General features: G+C 46.2%; 1 protein-coding gene across 1 annotated transcript; it reads left to right on the forward strand.

The window, feature by feature from the left end:
* Window positions 1–12,840: 12,840 nt before the first annotated feature.
* LOC118557717 (SLIT and NTRK-like protein 6) lies at window positions 12,841–16,937 on the forward strand. Its single transcript, XM_036127941.1, has one exon. It carries the CDS (start codon window positions 12,847–12,849, stop codon window positions 15,346–15,348), a length of 2,502 nt encoding a protein of 833 aa, XP_035983834.1. The 5' UTR covers window positions 12,841–12,846; the 3' UTR covers window positions 15,349–16,937.
* Window positions 16,938–19,309: the final 2,372 nt, after the last annotated feature.

Below are 19,309 nucleotides of genomic sequence, written 5' to 3' on the forward strand. Positions count from 1 at the left end.
TTTGATCAGGTGTTTGGGCAGGTGAAGTGAGCCAAGCGATGTTGCCCCCCCCCCCACCCCCCGACCGATGGAGGTTTAGAGGCTCCAGAGCAGCCGGCCAGCTATCAGCCTCCGGTCAGGCGGAGGGGATCAGCCGAGAAAATGTTGAATCAGTCACAAATGTGCATGCTGGAAAAATAAATGAATAAATAAATAAATGGCAAACTAAAACGAGAGGAGGGGGGCGGGGTGGGGGGCGAGTGAGTTGCACTGTCTCTCGCCTCTTAACGGGGGCGGATGTCAGAGTTATTTCTCCTGGACTGCAGCGGGGGGGGGGGGGGCCGCGGGCGCTGGCAGGATCTCGGCAGCTCCGTGGGCGTACATAGTGACCATGTTGACTTTATAGGGCGAGTCACATCACTTCCAATTCAGAGGAAGGGAGAGAGGGAGGGAAGGGAGGGAAGGGAGGGAAGGGGGGTTGGGTGCAAGTCCCTCAGTAATTGGTGCATCCACAAGTAAGCAGCCCCAGTACTGGAGAGAGTGAGTGAGTGAGTGAGTGAGTGGGTGGATGGGTAAGGAGAGGGGGGGGGGGGCTGTAATCGGTTATCCCCATGTCACACCGTCACTGGATGCAACAACCCTCACTATCTCGCAACTCCTCGCTGCCAAAGCCTCCCGATGCTATGGGAGGATGCGCACCCCTCGGTGCTGCTGGGATACGGTGATAAAAGAGCCGCCGTTAAGGCCGGTCTGCACCCAACACGGCGACGTCCGCCGCGGTAAAATCACCGGGCGGGAACAAGACGGCGAGCTTCGTCGCCGCCGTCCGGGAAGCGTCTCTTGTCAGAGCAAACAGCGCCACAGCCACGTGCGTCTCTGCGTCGTCCGTAAACACGGCGGCTAATCTTCACGACGCCAACATCCGGCCCTAATCCGCTTCGACAACACGCCGGGGTTTTAACGGGTCGTTTTGAGATGGGCCTTTATCAAAATGGAAAAAAGAAAAAAGGCTTCTGTCTAGCAGCTTTAATTGCCCTCTGTGGCGATCCTAGTTAATTGGTCTTCAGAGGTCTTGTTCAGGCGGGCGACACGGGTCAGCCAAAGCCCGCGTAGCTGGTAAGTCGTCAGGCACTCAATTAAGTCTGCCACTGTTGCAGAGCTTAAAAAAAAAACAGGCTGGATAGACAGGAAACTTTCTCAGGTTTCCCATCAGTCTGAACTTTAAAAGCGAGACAATCTTTATTATTTTTTTTATTCTGAACGCCGTTATCCTGTCTCCCATGAAAAAAAAGTGTTTTTTCGCCCCTCTGCCTCCGTCTGCACGCCGTTTCAATCAGCTTCTCGCTTTCCGCCGGCCGCAGACTGGATTTCCTCTCGTTTTTCTTGCCCCCCCCCTCGGTTCTGAGGCTCTGCTCCACGAAGTAAACCTGCGCCGGCCTCTGTGTGACACAGGGACGGATTCCACCAGCATCTGGCGAATATACAGTCAGAGGGCGAAGCGAGGGAAGAACAGGAGCAGGGGTCACGCATGATGGAAGCGGTCATTATCCGTCAGAGTTAGATCCACACACCGGCTTTCTCTGTGCCCAGCTTTTGACCTCTTTTCTATATTTCCCCCCCTAAGGATATAAAGATGGCAAAAAAAAAAATGTTTCTGCTCGGGTAGCTGAGAGGTTTTACAATCGGGGCCCTGAAGCCGGGCCCCTGTTGTTCTGACTGTGTGGGCTCAACGTCCCTCCACAATGTGCCTACATGAAAAAAAAAGAACACACACAGTTTCTTTCTGGTAGGCTTTTTAACTAATTGTCATTAATTAGTTTCTTATTATTCCAGTCACTGGTAGGTGGACTTTACAGAAGTTAGTCCAATTAATAAACCCAGCAGGGTTCTGCTTTGGAGCGGCGGGCTCCCAGTTAGCTCCGATAAGCCCCTCCCCCACGGTTTTATAGAAGCAGCGTAACCCGCCATAAAGCGCTGCAGTCATACAGTACCGCTCAGCTCCATTCGGTAGATTTGCAGTTACAGCGGGGGGTTGATGACACCGTCACTTTTTTTTTTTCACCAACAGTAGGTAAAGCTGATTTTTAACACCTTTGTTACCTTCTATGCAATGTTTTTTTTTCTGTTTTACTTTGTTCAGTTTGTGAACAAAAGTGCTTCTTCAGAGTTGGCAGAAAGTGTCTGTTTTTTGCACCGGCGGTACTGAAAGTCGTCTTCTTTTGTTCCGGCCCAGTAAGCAGATTTGTCTGCTCCACATATTTTATTTGTGGCTCCTTTTCATGTCGTCCAACAGCTACAGTGCCTTGCAAGGGGAGTCACGCTATTTGAGCTCCCCCTCCAACCCCCTCCCCATTTTAACACTTTAAAACCATAAACTTCAATGTGTTTAATTTAAGGGTTAGTTTAAAGACAAACACAATGTGCCACAAAACGCAGTGATGTCACACAATTAGCCCTTGATTGGCTCTGATCTGTGATTGGCTGGTGCCATAGCAACGATGGCATAATAAGACTTTTTTTTTCCCCAAATAAAATCTGAAGAGGGTGTCACGCTTTTGTATTTTCAAGTCATCGTGGTTAAGTCTGTATTTTCTGCGTTCAGTTTTGGCTCCACACTGCAAAAAGGGAACTAAAAGTAAGTGAAATTTTCTTGAAATCAATGTAGTTTTCCTTAATTAGTGCAGGTAAATAAGACTATTTGCCCATGGAATAAGATTTTTGCACTTAAAATAGGAACAATTCATCCCCATCATCTTATTTCAAGTGTAGAGTATCTAATTATCTTATTTTAGGGGTAAAGATACTCACTCCATTGGCAAATAGTCTTATTAAGCTTCTCAAATACAAAATACAAAAAAAAAAAATACACTAATTTCCAGAAAATTTTACTTACTTTTAGTTCCCTTTTTGCAGTGCAGTTTCTTGTTTTCTTTGCTGCCTGTACTTGGGTTTTCTTCCAGGAATATCCTGTATTTGGTACCAACAAAAAAACATCACAGCATGATGCTGCCATCAGGTTTTACCATGGGAATAGTGTGTTTAGGGTGTTCTTTTAAAAAAAACAAAATAACACATTTAGACCATCTAGGAGCTACTGTATTCATATTAAACTGAACATAAAATGGTCATTCAATAATTAGATTATACTAGTAGATTTAACAAAAACAACAACAAATAGGTCCCAAAGGCTGTACAATTTTTGCCAAAATTCAAAATTGCGATATATTACAACCATAATTTAATTTAGACTTCTTCTCTGTATTAACCACAAGCAACACAAATGCCCTGTCGATACAGAAGTTTGTAAACGACCACGCTTTAAAACAATAAATTTCACTGTTCTTATTAATCAGAATATTTTTATTCAAGAGAACAGCTCGTTGAGTTGGACATCAGTCCTTAACATAAAGAGCAGTTGAACAGTTTGACCAGTACTTGATGCTATAGTGAGATTCCTGAAAGTTTCTGATAGGGCTGGACGATAACTCAAAACCGATATATATCGATCGATAGAAGTATATCGATGATAGGAAAAAAAAGGGTCAATGAAAAGTTCAATAGAGTAACAGTTTTCCTGCCTTTTGCGTTAATTTCATCCTCCCAACCAATCACAAATGCAGACCCAGGAACGCTCCGCCCTCCAAGCCCCGCCCCCTTCAAAGAGTTCAGAGAGCACACGTTCTTTTTTTCTTTTTTAAAAACTTGCAGTTTGGTAAAAAGTTGCTTGAATAAAGGGTTGAGTTTGAATTCAGTGTCTGTGTGTTCTGTATTTAAAAATAAGTTGCTAAACAACAGTATAAAATGGCCAAGGCTGCAATCTATGTAATAATCTATGTAATAATTATCGATATCGATCAATATGATTTTTATTTTATCGATATGCCATTTTTTTCTATATCGTCCAGCCCTAGTTTCTGGTAGAACAGCATGATTATATAAACTCTAAAACAAATAAAAGTACATCATCTCACTGCTGCAACTCTCTTCCCTTCCATGTGGAGGCAACCCCAAATAAACACATCACCGACGCCTAAGGGAGCCGTCTGATCCATTAACTGTTACGTAGCCACACCTCTGCGATTTGGAAGTTGTGTTTTTTGAAAATTTTGATTATATGGCAGATTTGATTAATTGACAATTGACATTTTTAGTGGAAAAACTGGAAAGCTATTCATGGCTTCACAATGAAGCACTAATTCGCGTTGCCATGTCTTAGAAAAACAAAAAGCTTAATAAAAGAAAAAGAGGCTTGTTAAGATGTTTAATTTTAAAATATTAGAGCAGGGGATGGTTAAAAAAAACAGAATAAGCTCTGCTCCGTGATCAGTCAACCGACTCAGGTCTGGGCTGCGGACTAATGAACTGTGGCGTTCACCACTCCAGACTAGATCTCTGCTGCATGGAATTTCCCTGCTCTTCTCACAGAGCCACCTTTTTTTTTTTTTTTTTTTTTTTTTTTTTTTTTTTACCGTTCTGCTCCAAACAGATCCATCTCCGGCATGCCAGTCCCCACCGGTGACTCACCGCGCGGCAGAAAGTGTCGCTCTTTAAAGCGACAGCGTTGCCGGAGACACAGTAACGCACATCTGCCGGCCAACAGATGGGTCTCCCCCTGCGTAGACGCACCTTGACGCCCGGTGTAAGCCAGCCTTTAATCTGCCTGCTCATTTCTGGAGAACTAATTACTGCGCATTAGTTAAACAGACCATTTGAAATGCAAGCCTTGCTAAATCGCACTTGCCACGGGGAGGCGAGGCGAGCCGGCCCTCCCTCCCCTCTTCCTTGTGCAGACCTTGTGCTGCTATTCTTAGTTCTATCAGCATATGTTTCTATCAGAAACTGAGGTCCATCAGGGTGGATTCGACTTGGGGGGAATCTTTCTGAACAATTTTTTCCCGCACCACAGCCACATCTGTTAGAAAACGTGGCGGGGCTTTTACCCGAGTCGGACAAGCCGGCGTATCTGTTGAACGCCGCTGTGGATAACGAGCCTCTCATACCCGCCTTCCTCCCAAGAAGAAGAAGAAAAAAAATGAAATAAATGGATCAGGCTCCGGCTTTACGGGCTGCGCATGGCTCCCGTGCGTGTTACTTCCTCTGACAGTGACAAGCACTGAACATGACTCCAGCGCCTCTAAAATTAATACGCTAAACCGTCGACTGCAGTTCATCCCCAGGTCCGTGTTCCGTTACGCCTTACAGCGTTTACGTTCCTGTTTTGTGTCCCGTCAGCGGCAAACTATGAAAGACGTTCAGATGACAAGAAGTATCTGCGGCCGCAGAGCCCTGAGCACCATGCGCGTGAAGCGTGCCGCTCACCAATAAGCATTTTGTCAGAAAACGGCGCAATTAGCTGTGCGAACCTGATATAGAGGCGTATGATACTGTTGCTGCTGTTTTCTGATCAAAGTGTACAAGTTTATCCGTCAATATCATCATGGTTATTAAAAAAAACAACTTCAATATTAAAAAAAACTAGTTAAAGATGCAGCAGCTAAATGATATAATTGATGATCTGTTGTCTGGGTGAATAGTCAATTCCGATTGGCTGCAGGGTGTCAGTTAAAAATGTACTATAGGAGACCCATAAAAAGTTTCTACTTCGAGGTGTTCGATTATCAGAAATGAATGGACTTTGCGCCTTCCAGTTTCTGATAACGGACACTTCACCGGGCGTCGTCATAAATGCCGCACAAAGGTTCCAACTGTTGTCCTCCCTAACACTGTGTCAGACGTTCTCGTCTCAATCCGGTGCGCGCTGATCTTGATGCGCTGCATCACAGGTGTTGGGCTGCACCCATTGGTCAGCTCCATCTGAGACCGTTTCAAAACAAACATGGCTGAAGAAGTACCCGATTCACTGCTATGCTAGCTGTGTACCAAATGCTGATTGGCTGGGTAACGTCAACATTACTTTATACTAGTAGCTTTCAATAAAAACATCAAAATGAATCAAGTTCAACCCGGATGGACTCAGCTAATAAAGTCAAAACACTTTAGCCCAACTGGCTTTGCAATATTGGGCAAAAGGTGTAATTTCTTAGCATTTTCACAGTTGGGAATATTTACAAATACTAAACAATATAAGACAAATGTCATCCCTCCTAGCACACCGAGCACGTCTTCTGACATTCAGAGCGCTCTAGTTTTGCTCCAAAGTTTTCATTATAAAGTTTTGCTCGAAATTGCTCTGTTTACATTGCCGCATCGACCTGTTTTCAAAGCCGACAACAGTCGAAACGCTTCACGCGAGGCGTCTCGTTGTGGCTGTCCTGCAGAGTATTAATCAAGTCTTCAGCAAGCAGTCCGCGTTATCTGAAGTAAAAAAAAACAAAACAACAACAACGGCTTCATTTAACATTTGGTGCTTTCATTAATTCCTGTACTGATTGGTGTTTGCGTCCGAGACGCAGCGGTCACCCCAATAAAGTTTTAATGGAAATTTCAGTTTAAAAGAGTAACGCTGCGTCGCGGTAATTGAAATGATTCGTCAGTTGGTTTACAGCAGCGAAGCGTCTCTAGGTGCTTTACTTCTACAGCCACAGAGAGCGGTGGTGGTGCTGACCAGATGTGTCGGTCCCATGCAGGACTCCGGTGAGTTGATATTCTGATGGGGAGGGGGGGGGGTCTTTAAGTGTGAACAGGCTATTTCTGGCTTCGTAAGAGGGCCCACCCTGTTGTCTTGTCCTCCTGCAGCTGGAGGGGGCTCCATGTTTGATAAATATTCTATCAGCACTTTCTCCCCTTTTCCTCTCCACTCTTCTCTCCGCGGGCCCGACCCACCTCAAGGTCCGCGGCGGTTTTTGACGTCGGACGGCGAGAGGAGACCGGAGCCGAGATCTAATTGAATCGTCCGAAACGGGGAGAGAAACTCATCCGAGTCCTTGCATAGGAGAGCGATTGGAAGAGCGGCACTGTGAGAGGTGGAGGAGAAAAAAAATGTTTCATCTCCTCCGGCCGTCACAGAGGAGTCACATGCAACATTGATTGCCTGAAAAATGGATCGGTTAAAGAAGTCTGTTTGAAATCCGGAGAAAACGAGAGCAGCGGGGCTGCTGCCTCCAATACCTCCCATCAGCAGTGCTATCATGCAGATAACATCTTCTAATAGTCGTTTTTTTTTTTCATTTCGCATTGTCCTGAAAGCCAGCTGGGCACAGCGGCGATAGCTGCAGGCAGTGACCACCGGCGGACTCTTCAACAAGCTCGTGCTGATAACCATTAACGGGGGTGGGGGGGGGGGGTATTTTTGGCCTCACCTACTCGGCGCTTTGCATTGAATAAACAATTCTTAATGAAGGAGTTCGGCTAATTAGATTTTACTGATCACAAACGGCGGCAACTGTAGCTTGCAGAGAATCACACGTAAGCGCCCATGCAGTTTGGGGAACATACTGTAAAAGCCAAAAAATAAAAGATTCTTTAGGTCGGCGTAAATGTGGGGAAACTAAACATGAGCAGGAAATAAATTGTGTCCCTCTTAGTTTTCCTTTCCATCCTGATGCTGTTCAGCTATTTCATTTGTCCATTCTCTGTTTTCTCATCTGCCCATTCACCTCTGCCAGTCTTTTTGCCATTTTATTCACCTCTCCGTTCGTCGGTCTGATTTTTGGTCTGTATGTCCATTTCTTTCATCTGTTCTTTTGTCCAACTGATTGTTTTCCCCGTCTTCTGTTCAGTCATTTAAACCCTTTGTTGGTCCGTTGCTTTCTCACTCCGACTGTGTGTCCGGTGTGTCCGTTCAGTCGTCTCTGTAATCATTTGTATGGTTTTATTTCGTTTCATTCGTCTGTCGATCCATTCTACCCATCCATTCATTCGACTTTGTCCTTTTGTCCGTCTGATTGACCGTCTGTTCTATTTGCTGTTTATTCCTTCATTCCTTTGTGGGGTCCTTGGAGGCTCTGTATATTTGATTGAATTTGACTGTAAAGTGCCAATAGATGACATGTGTTGTGAATTGCCGCTAAATACATAAAATTCAATTGAATTTAACCCCTTTGTGGCTTCTTCTTCTGTCAAAACTAAAAATAAGTTAAATTCTTGCTGTCAAAAGAATAATTTATCAAGTAGAGACACCTTATACAATAAGTTAAGTTGTGCAACGTTTGAGAAAACAAAAGAGATGAGGGTAAAGTGTTCCCAATATCATCATTTGTATCTAATACACCTTCATGCTATGTGACGACATGAAGTTACTATTGTTCACAACGGGTTCAAGTATGTCCCCTATAGAAACTCAAACTGAAGGTTGTTTTTTTTTATATACTATAAAAAGGTGCTACTAATGACCGGAAACTCTGCCAATGCCGGTCTGGAGTTTACACCTGGAAAAACAAGCAGGAAAAACTTGCTGCTTGTTGAAAACTGTGATTTCCCACAGAATTGCGAAGCACATCTGGAAAGATGGAGCGATTGTCTCCACTGCGCTCAGGTGCAGTAAATCCTAGTTTCGTCTGCGTAATGAGTTTGTCTCAGGGAAATCTTCCACGGTGCCGCCGTCTAAAACTTGTAGAGTTTTTTCCACGGCGGCTCGGAGCACAGCGCGTCCCTGGAGGCGAGAAGACGCAGCTAATTTCTCCGGTGTATAATTTTGTCTCGTGTTTTGGTGAGGGAGAAGTCTTCAGCGGGAATGCTCGGTCACGTTCGGAGATATTTATTGGCTTATTCCGGGAAGGGTTTTGTGCCCCAGCAGCTGAATCAGAAAAAAAAAACGGCATATTTTTTTTTACAATCATCTCCAGCACGCCAACCTCCTGCCATTTTTCCAGCAGTTGCAGATGAGATCAAGTGAGGATCAGGAGAGTCGGGGACGCCGACGGTGACCTTGCAGTTTATGCCTAAACACCCAATAGTGATGACTTGGTTGTGATCGATATTTCCCCCTCGCTTGCATAATTGAACGAAGCGAGAGAGAGAGGCCGGAGAGAGGCGAGATGTTCTCCTCCGAGAGGTCTTCACCTGCCGGTAGTGACTGTGAAGGGATGCGTGTGGTGCGGCGCGACGGAGATAAGGACTTCTATATTTAGCTTTCAGTCCACATTCCTAAACATGTACACACACACACACACACACACACTATCTAGTGCAGGCCAAACACCCCTTCAGTGTCCCCACGCCTCGTCTGTTCACCTGGGCGGAAGTGTTCTCCGCAACTTCAGTCAACAGAAGGGCTGCGTATCGCGGCTGAAACCCGTGACTCAGCGGATTCCTTCCCCACCGAACCCGGAGCCGCATCAGCCCAGCCGGGCTCGCCCATTCTCGCTCTTCTCTTTCAGGCGCTAATCTGATTCATTACCGCCAACAGCTCCCGTCTGCTGCCATCCCGCCCCTTTGAAGAGCTCTTGCGCGTTAACACGGAATCGCTGCTCCTCCCTTGATCTGGGAAGATGTCTACACTTACCCAGTGCCCCCTCCCCCCACCTGGGTGGGAAGTGGCGTTTGATCCGCACGCCGTCTCTTTGTGCGATGGATTCTGATCGACTGCTGATTCCGCTTCCCTGAAAAGTACATTTCTAACCATTGCTTGTGCCACTCAGTCCAACTGCAGCGCAGAGAAACGCTGCACTCCTCTTCACAGGAGAGCCCGGATTGGGTTTTCAGCGGACCGCAGTGCAGCCTGTGAGGTCAGCCGCCAGACGACCTTTAAGGAGTCGGCCTGCTGCGTTTGAGCTTGCTTTTTCCTGGATAATCAGAGGCACCAAGCCCCTTCGTCGGTCATATAGAGCGGCTGCCACGAACGTGGGTTAGACATTGACTGAAATGACTTTACATCGCATGACTCACAACGAGAAAGTCTTAGGCCCGATGAGTCAGCACGTATAAAGGGCAGATAATTCAGTGGAATAGAGACATTTTCTTAAAAACCAGCAGTATCCCGCACTGAGTCAGTGGAAAGAGAGCGTCTCGGTCTGGTTTCTCACGTGGCCAGGACGTTGATGCCCTTCGGTACAATCCAGCCTCACGCATAAAACACAATGAAGCACAAAAAGCGCTTAGTTTTCTGAACCGTCCATCCCACGGTGCGGTTAATGGAGAGCGTGGTTCTGGTTCTGTTCAATGGATTTCTTTTGCAGTTGTTTTGTTAATTCGTGCCATAAAACGTTTGATTAAAACATATATTGTGTAGTTTTATAACATAATAAATGCAGAAATTAGGCAATTCCAAGGCTTCTTGTAAAAACACTGAACACGAAAGGGTTTTAACACAAAGTTCTGCAAAATTAAGGTAAACGAGTTCACTTTGGCATACCCGTCGCTTCAGCTAGGAAACTTAAAATGAGGCTTTTAATATAAAAAGCAGTGCTTATTATTATGCCTGAATTGAATTGAGCATTTTACTATTTCGACATGTAAGGTGTAATTACTTCTTGTTTGTTTTCTGCTCTAAAACATTCAGAGTGGCCCTTAAGTACACTGCAGGGGTTTGATTTTATTTGGATAACATTACAAAATTTCAAAAAAGAAATATCGCCTTAAAATCCAGAATGCAAAATGGAAGTGAGACTGTATGCGTGTTTTTGTTGATCATTTTCAACACAGAGGCAGCGAGCTCTGTACTGATGTTAAATCAACCAGAAACAGCTGAGCTGTCATCCATGATGTTGGAACCTTTTTTTTTTTTCTCGCTGGAGATGCATCTTTGCTACAAACTTTCAAATGTACACTAAAAACATTATTATTATTATTATTATTATTATTATTATTATTATTATTATTATTATTATTATATTACTACATGTAACACTTTACAATAAGGTACGCAAAATATGACTAACTACTCGGATACACCCCGGTAACTAATCATGTACTAATAGGTAGTTAACCAGTACTTACTAGGGGACACACAGCTAAACCTTATTGACCAGAACTGTGTCCTAGAAATTATGTCTGACATATTTGTAAGAGAACATAAAGGTCTTGGTTGGTATTGGCTGATAGACTGATTGAGTAATGATTGGTAGCTCTCAGGTACTGATTAAGTAAAGATCGGTTCCTCAGTAAGTACTTGGTATGATGTTTTACTGCATGAAGTTAACAAAATAATAGCCAGGCAATGATTTGGTACTCAGAAATTGATATTCAGACATAATTACGATGACAGCAGTACAATAATATAACATTGCTTTCATGAATAGGATTACAAACGAGAGTAATCACTAGGAAACTAGGTTTTAGACAGTTATGAGCTGTGACCTCACTGATGTAGGGTTTATACATAATTTATACATTCTTTGGTAACAAACCAACCACCTCCAAATAAGGCTGGGCTGTGTATTCCCCAGTAAGTACTGGTTAATTACCAATTAGTACATGATTAGTTCCCAAGGTGTTCCCCGTTGACCAAATCATGTGCACCTGTTTGTAAAAGTGTTACCTTATTACATTTTAAGCAATAAAATACAGATTTTTTTCAGTAAAAGGAATTTAATTGTTTACATGCATTTTACCTTCTCTATTACCCAAAATAAGCTTAAAACTGCAGATTGTGCCAGCTTTATATGGTTACTGCATTATCAGAATTATCAAAACGATTACCCAAACAATCATTAGCTGCAGCCCCACAATTTACGTAGCAGATTAGAGGTGTTTAGAAGATGTGGCCCACTTACATCAATAGAGCCTTTCACATTTTCTCCAGTTCCAACCACAAACTTTAATGTGTTTTGGGGGAATTCTATGTGATGAACAAACACAAAAGCAGGGATTTTGGTCATTTTTATAATGGGATTTTCCTCGCCAAGTAGGAGGTTGCAATCTTAAGAGAATACAAAAATTAACGGCATCATGCAAGTGTTAGAAGCTGAAAGCGGAGACGAGGGGCCGCTCAACATCTGTCTGGATGGCAAAGGATTGATGCAAGGTTGGGAAACAAAAATACTCTGCAGCAGGCAGCGTCATTTCTCATCTGTAGAAGGAAGGAACAGGATGAAGATGTTTCTTTTCACTGCCTCCACATGCTTGCTGTGTAAGAGGCCTCCAGTAGGACAGGCATCCTTACATAACTTTCCACAAACTGCTCAAAACCAAAGCTTTTGTGTCACATGTACGATCAGGTTGGATGCTGTGGCATTGGGTTGTTTATGTGAACTGTATTTGTTGTGCTTCTGTGTAGTTGGAAACAAATTAGACCTGGTTTTCTTCCTGAAACGCCTTCAAAGCGTATTTAATGATAGTTGTATCGTTGACTGTATGAATAAATCAAGCGGAGCTGGTCAGACTCACAAGGAAGATGGAGCAATGGAAGAAAACCTGTTGGAAGCTGTAGAGGACTCCGTACTTCCTTTGTATAGAATGCTGATTAAATAAATGGGAGTACATTTAATGTGATAAAATGTAAAACAGCTCAAAGGAATCACATATTGTTTTTTGAAAGGTAGAGCTTATCCAACTTCAGCACTTATTTACAAACCAGTTTCTCCAGAAACAACCCAATCCTGATAAAAAAAGTCTCTTGCCCTGAATGTAAGAGACGGGGCCCACCCAGCTCTGCTGCAATACATTTAAATGTGAGCTCTCTTTTTACTGGGAGCAAGAGGCGTACAAGAGTTGGTGGATTTATATCTTCTTTTTTTTTTCAAACACTTATCATTAATATAAAGATTATTCTGCAGAACAAGAGTGCCTTCATCCAAGAACAGCTTGTTTTCCCTTCATGCATATAATCACCTCATAAAAGCACGTTTCACGCCGCCCTTCGTCCCCGCGTTCATGAAGTGGAAATCATGTGTTGGAGCACGTTAGAATTAAGATTATTGGATCTATTAAAACACACCATGAATTAATTAACCAAGTGTGTTTTTTTTCTAAAGCAAACGCACTCAAACCTCTTATCTGTCTCTGTCTCCACAGATATCGCGGTCCGAAATGCAGCCCTGTCTTGTTTTCATCGGCTTGTTTCTCTCGGCGGCTCAAACCCAAGACGTTCATCCCTCCGAGCCTTCATCCTTCATCAGCGAGTCGTGTGACTCCCTGTGTTCCTGCGAGGCGAAGGACGGCGTCCTTCATCTCAACTGTGAGCAGAGGAACATCAGCAAAATCTCCCAAATCCAAATCCCGTCAGGTGTCTCCTTCCATCTGAACCTTTACAAAAACGACTTAGTCGAGCTCCGAGTCGAGGAAATGGAAGGGCTTAGGGGCGCCCTTTCTCTGCACATCGGGGGTAATAGCATACAAGAGCTGGAGCCGGGGGTCTTTAGCACTCTCGGATCGCTGAAAAAGCTCCACATAAATAGCAATTTTCTTGTCACCCTGAAAGAGGACACTTTTCAGGGTCTGGTAAACTTGGAGTTTCTCCAAGCGGACACCAATTTCATCCGGATCATCGAACCGGGGGCCTTCAACAAACTGATCCGCCTCAAAGTCCTCATCCTCAATGACAATTCCATCGAGTTTCTACCCGGCAACATCTTCCGCTTCGTGCCCCTCACCCACCTCGATCTGCGGGGCAACAAGCTGCAGACGCTGCCCTACGTGGGCTTCCTGGAGCACATCGGCCGGATCATGGAGCTGCTGCTGGAGGACAACGACTGGACCTGTGACTGCGATATCCTCCATTTAAAGACCTGGATGGAGAACATGAGGGCACAGTCGGTCATCAGTGAGGTGGTGTGCAGCTCCCCGCAGCACCTGAAGGGCACCATCCTGGCCAAAGTCAAGCGGGACGTTCTGTGCCCATTCCACAAAGACCTTCCTCTTGAGGGACCCCCATCCCTGGATATGGTTGTCACGCCATCGACCAAGGTGGCTCAGGCTCCCAAACAGACACCATCTCACATTCCTGACAGTCCCTGCGTGGAGCACTGTTCCTGTCACAATCACCCGGTGGCCGGTTTTTTGATGCACTGCCAGGACCGGGGAATTCAGAAGGTGTCTGACATCGGAATACTCCAGCAGAGCCCTACGAAACTGGTCATGACAGGAAACATGATCCAGAAACTCTTCAAGTATGACTTTGTCACATACGATAGTTTGGAGTTGCTCAACCTGGCAAACAACCGGATCGACTACATCGACAACGAAACCTTTCTCAGCCTGAGCAGCTTGAAGAAGCTTCACTTGAACGGCAACCGGATCGAGAAGCTTTTCTCCACCATGTTTGTGGGTCTCCACAACCTGGAGTTCCTCTACCTGGAATACAACCTCCTGAAGGAGATCGCTCCCGGCACGTTCAACCCCCTGCCAAACCTCAAGCTGCTGTCGCTGAACAACAACCTGCTGAGCTCGCTGCCCGCCCAGATATTCCGCAACGTGCCCCTGACCAAACTGAACCTGAGGAAGAACCTGCTGATGCACCTGCCGGTGAGCAACGTACTGGATCAGCTGGACGCGCTGGAGCAGATCTATTTAGAGGACAACCCCTGGGACTGCAGCTGCGACTTGCTCAGCCTCAAGCAGTGGCTGGAGAAGCTGAGGAAGGACACGGTGGTGGGCTCCGTTCTCTGCCACACCCCGAAGAAGGCGATGCAGGCCGAGCTGAGAAGCCTCCACCACGAGACGCTCTGTCCCGGGTTGGGAACGTACAACCCGGGGGCGCAAGGCGGGGAGGAGACGGCCACCGCCACTCTGGGGCCACCCGGCCAACGGGACAGAGGTCTGCTCATCTCCCTGACCGACACCATCCCACTCTCCGTCCTCATCCTGAGCCTCCTCATCTTCGTCCTCATGATCATCTTCTGCTCGGCCGGCCTGGTGGTCTTCGTGGTGCACCGGCGGCGGCGGAGGGCGAAGAAGAAAGCCGCAGAGGAGCCGGCGCGGGAGAACACCAGCAGCACGTCGCCCATCCACTTGCATTACAGCATGTACGGGCAGAAGACCACCCACCACACTGTGACCCAGAGAGCGGGACCCGCCAGCCTGTACGAGGACAGGTCCCACAGCCCCATCGTGCAGATCTGCCGCAACCCCACCTACTGCGCGCAGCACAAGGGCCACGACTCCGACCTGGATTACAGCCTGGACGACGCCAAGCACCACGTCTGCCGCAGCATCATGGAGAAGGAGAACACCTCGCCGCTGACAGGAAACCCCAGGTTCAGGGCCGTCGCCGAGGAGCGCCCGGCGGAGTTCGTGGCGCTGGGGACTCCCAGCTCCCTGTACAGGAACATCCTGGAGAGGGAGAAGGAGCTGCAGCAGCAGCTGGGAATAACGGAGTACTTCAGGAAAAACCTGCCCCAGCTGCAGCCCGGCATGGACATGCAGGTCCCAGGGCACCAGGAGGAGCTTAAGCTCATGGAGACCATAATGTACGCGAGACCGCGCAAGGTCATGCTGGAACAAACCAAGAACGAGTACTTTGAGCTGAAAGCAAACCTTCACAGCGAGCCGGACTACCTGGAGGTTCTGGAGCACCAGACTGCTTTTAACTGAGCTGAATTATAGACGTTGTCATTGTCTGAACCAAGTGCCTTAGCCTGTTTGCCCTCCTCTACTTTCCACAGTGTGAAATGTATAAACGTAGAACTATGATAAGAGAAATATATATATATATACACACATGCACATGTTTTTAATTGTAGCACAGAATGTAAGCGTGTGAACTGTGTTATCTGCTCATCCGTCGAGGTGGCTGCTTAAAGGTGCAATGTTTCAGAGGTGCACCGATTGGGCTCTTCTCGGCTCAGACCGATTTCTGGTCCGTCGCTCTATGTGTCAAATTTTGGCCAATGCAGATTTTTTTTCTCTAAAGAGCAAAAAAAAAAAAAAAAAACAGAGCTGGCAGTTACAAACCCAAAAAGAAAAGGGAGGCGTCGGTGCAGATTCGTTTGATGCACTTTAAGAGTGGATCAAGGGTTGCAATCTCTGGCCGGCTGATCGGTGCATCCTCAGGAGAGAAGTCTCAGCCAAATCAAAACACAGAGGAAGGAGTCGCCGTCTGCAGAGCAGGCCTGGGTTACAACCCCACAGTGAAATCCACTCAATCAGCTTTTTACATGTGATTAAATTTTCATGCTCCTACAGCAGCCTAGTGAATTGATCCACGCAGCACAACCCGTACCCCCCCCCCCCTCCCCCACCCCCACCCACCCAGGATAAAGCAGATGTTTGGAAAGAATCGAGTGAATTTCAATCAGTGCTTGACCCAGAATTCCGCTTAATCAGTCTATCCCGATTCTGGCCGTGACCTGATTACCCCCCACCCCCCCCCCCCCACCCCCATTCACAAGAGCAGCTTTAACGCTGCAACCGGAGCGCTTGTTGTTGCCGTAGAGTCAGCAAGACAAACAGCCGAGTACACTGAGAAACAGCGACAGGAGCGCGGTTACAAGATGTCCCCCTGACAGATGATTGATCCAAGACGCTGCGGCGCCGCAGTCAGAGGAACTTTATTTTTATACCAGCCGAGCAGATCAGTCAGGAAGAGGGGGAGTACAGTATCCACACAACTTGTACAAACGCATTGCACTATTTAAACGCCATAAGATGGTGCATGACAATCAACTTAAAGTCCTGCTGAAAAAAAAAGGGTCTCCTTTTGGTTTTCCGCCAGAACTGAGCCGCTGCTACGTGCTCATTTCGTGTGCTTTTTGTGTACGTGTGTGAGATTGATGCCATTCTTCTTATTTTTTATTATTATTATTATTATTATTATTGTTTTGTTGGATCAATTAAAAAGCATCCAGGAACAGCTGGAGAAAGACTTTTGCAAGAGCGAACCAGATTCGGGTTCCTGTTTCCCCCCCCCGAGCGGCTCATGTAAGCACACACTCTGTAGCTTTTTCTACCTTAACTAGATTGACTTATTTATTCTGTACATTTTGTATATACCTCTGTTCCGTTTCATCCTTGGGTTTTTTCGTGTGCCTTCAGTGCTGTACAGAATATAAACAGAAGTTGTATCTGAAAGAGGAAAAAAAAAATAAAGAATTGCTATACGACGTGATTTTGGAAAACGGCGGCCTCGCCGCTTGTCGGCAGCGCTCCACCTCTTCACTAATTAACACGCCGGCCAACCTGGACTGCAGTAGTAAGACTTTTTTCTCTAAATGTTTTTTATCTCTCCTCTGCAGCGCTTATGGATATTTAGGTGGATGTGTATGTTTTTTTTTTTCCCCCGCTGCCTGAATAATTCGGCTCCCCCCCACCCCACCGATGGAGGAAGCATAGTCCTCCATCGGTTCTTCTCCAGCCTTTCTTTGTTTCTCCATTCCATCTGCAGATGCTCTCCTTTTTTCCATAATAACCCACAGATCTAAAGTTCTGCTGCAAGAACACATATAGCCTCTGAAGCCTGAAACGCTCAAGCACACAATCTGGCATGGGGCGCCCCGCGCCTAAAAACAGAAACCCCGTCTGCGAGGAAAAATAACTTCTAGATTTGCATGCGCACTTTGTTTAAGCACACCGAGCAATAGGAGCACCACCTCGAGGTGAGACTCCAGCGAAGGAAGTAGACGAAAGCCGAACGTGAGAAGAGGATTTTCGAGAGGTATCATTTTAGAGTAGCGAGCAATTGTCTTTAATTTCTATCCGCCTGTTTGTCAGGCTAGGAATCAGGCGTGTTTCTGCTCGGTCTGGGAGGAGGGGAGGGGGGAAGCAAGTGTTATGCGGGCCAAAGCGTGCCAGACGGGTTGAAATTAAATCACTTGACAGGTACCGCCCAGATGCCCTTCAAGCATCCTACGCCGGCTGTCACTCAACATGCGGCTCCTTGCAGACGCCCTGGTACACATTTAGGCACACAGTCCACAATTTTAGAGGGATTTCATTACGGCAGACCATCTCATTGGGGAGACGCTTGGTTTTTGGTTTTGGTTTTTTTGTAAATACATGTTTGAACCAGAGTCGGAAATGCGTGGCGTGCACAGGGTTTAGATTCAATTTAGAGCCTCCATGAGCTGCGTTGTTCAAATCCAGGCAGGGCTGAATGGTTTTAGGGCTGTCCGGCCCCAGCTTTAAATCGTTTGTGCTGGGTTTCCTGTTGAGCGCCAACCAGTTTCCCTTTTCCCCACTGAAGAAAGTCTCCCCACAGCATGACGCTGCCACCACCATTTCTGGTCTGCATGCCGTCGTCTAAGTTGACCAGAGCGCCCTTGTCTCAAGGTTTGCTGGGCTCTCTACTGCCAACGGCCTTTCCTCCAGGGTTGCCTTTAACAATGGCCTTCTTTGTAAAGGTCAGTTTATCGAGTGCATATCTGGTTCCAATTGGAATTGGCCACTGTTTTAAAAATGCATCGCAATTTGTGTGTGTTTTGGGGGGGGGTTACAGCAAAAATCATGTTATCTGTGCAAAAAGGATGGAACAAACAAAACAGAGCACTTTGGTAAAGTGCATTTTGTAAACGTTTTAAGCCGTTTATATAAATCAGCGAGCGTATATTTATCAGCAATGACATCCGCTAAATACTTGACATGCACAGATCGGAGCATTCAGGGAAAGAGTGCAAGCACGCAGTTTTCCTCTGCAGGGAAGCGGGACAAACGTCTTCAAAAATCCGTCCTCGCACAGTTACACGGTCTAAAAGCCGCATTAAACACTAGGAAATGCGACGCGCCTGAGAGAGAGAGAGCATGGAAACACAATTGGTAGAATGTGCCTTCATTGACCCACCATCTTTTTGTTCAGGCAGAGAGATGGGATGCTGCCAACCTCTTCTAATCTGCAGTCATATGTCATATCACTCATCCTTAAGGGCATGAGAGGAAAGGCAGTTGACTACAGATTAATACTTGTAAGAAAAAAAATGAAGCACATGTATTATACAGTACATTACTTTGATTTGATTCCCCCCCCCCCCCCAAAAAAAAAAAAAAACGCATTAAATGATGCGGTTGCAATGGAGCTAAATGGAACAAACTTCAAGGCAATAACTCAGACGCCGCGCGTCTACGATACGACCAAACTTGCCTGCCATCTGAGTAATTAGCTCGGTTGTTATATATCTCTTCTAGAGCATGAAACATAGTCACAGAATGTTCTTTTTTCTCCTTTTTTTGTTGTTTATCATACAGCATCATGCTGCGCGGGGTTTTCTTCTGAACCCGAGGACAACATTACTTAGAGTAATTTGCATTAGCGTCGCGAACCAGAGTGGCTGATATACGGTGACATTCTGCTGCATAAATTTGCACAACAACGACGAACGCGGCGGCGCATCAGGACTGAGTGCCTCTCGTTCCATACGGGCGCACCTCGGCGCGATAGCCGCGCGGACGTCGAACGCGCCGCCCGCGATCACGCGACGCAACGCCGGCTCCACACCGACTGTAATCATGTGCGAGGCAATTATGTGGAAATGCGAACTCCTGGCCGCCCCGCTGCAGGATGCGGCTCGCCGGAAAAACGAAATGGAAGGCTCTGATGGAAGTTGGACATTAAAGCGCCCTGTTT

The sequence above is a fragment of the Fundulus heteroclitus genome, chromosome 24 (genome assembly GCF_011125445.2).
Source record: "Fundulus heteroclitus isolate FHET01 chromosome 24, MU-UCD_Fhet_4.1, whole genome shotgun sequence".
Taxonomy (NCBI): Eukaryota; Metazoa; Chordata; class Actinopteri; order Cyprinodontiformes; family Fundulidae; genus Fundulus; species Fundulus heteroclitus.

What these genes read in the sequence shown, in the direction of transcription:
- LOC118557717 (XM_036127941.1), top strand. Translation starts at nt 12,847, where the DNA reads ATGCAGCCCTGTCTTGTTTTCATCGGCTTGTTTCTCTCGGCGGCTCAA.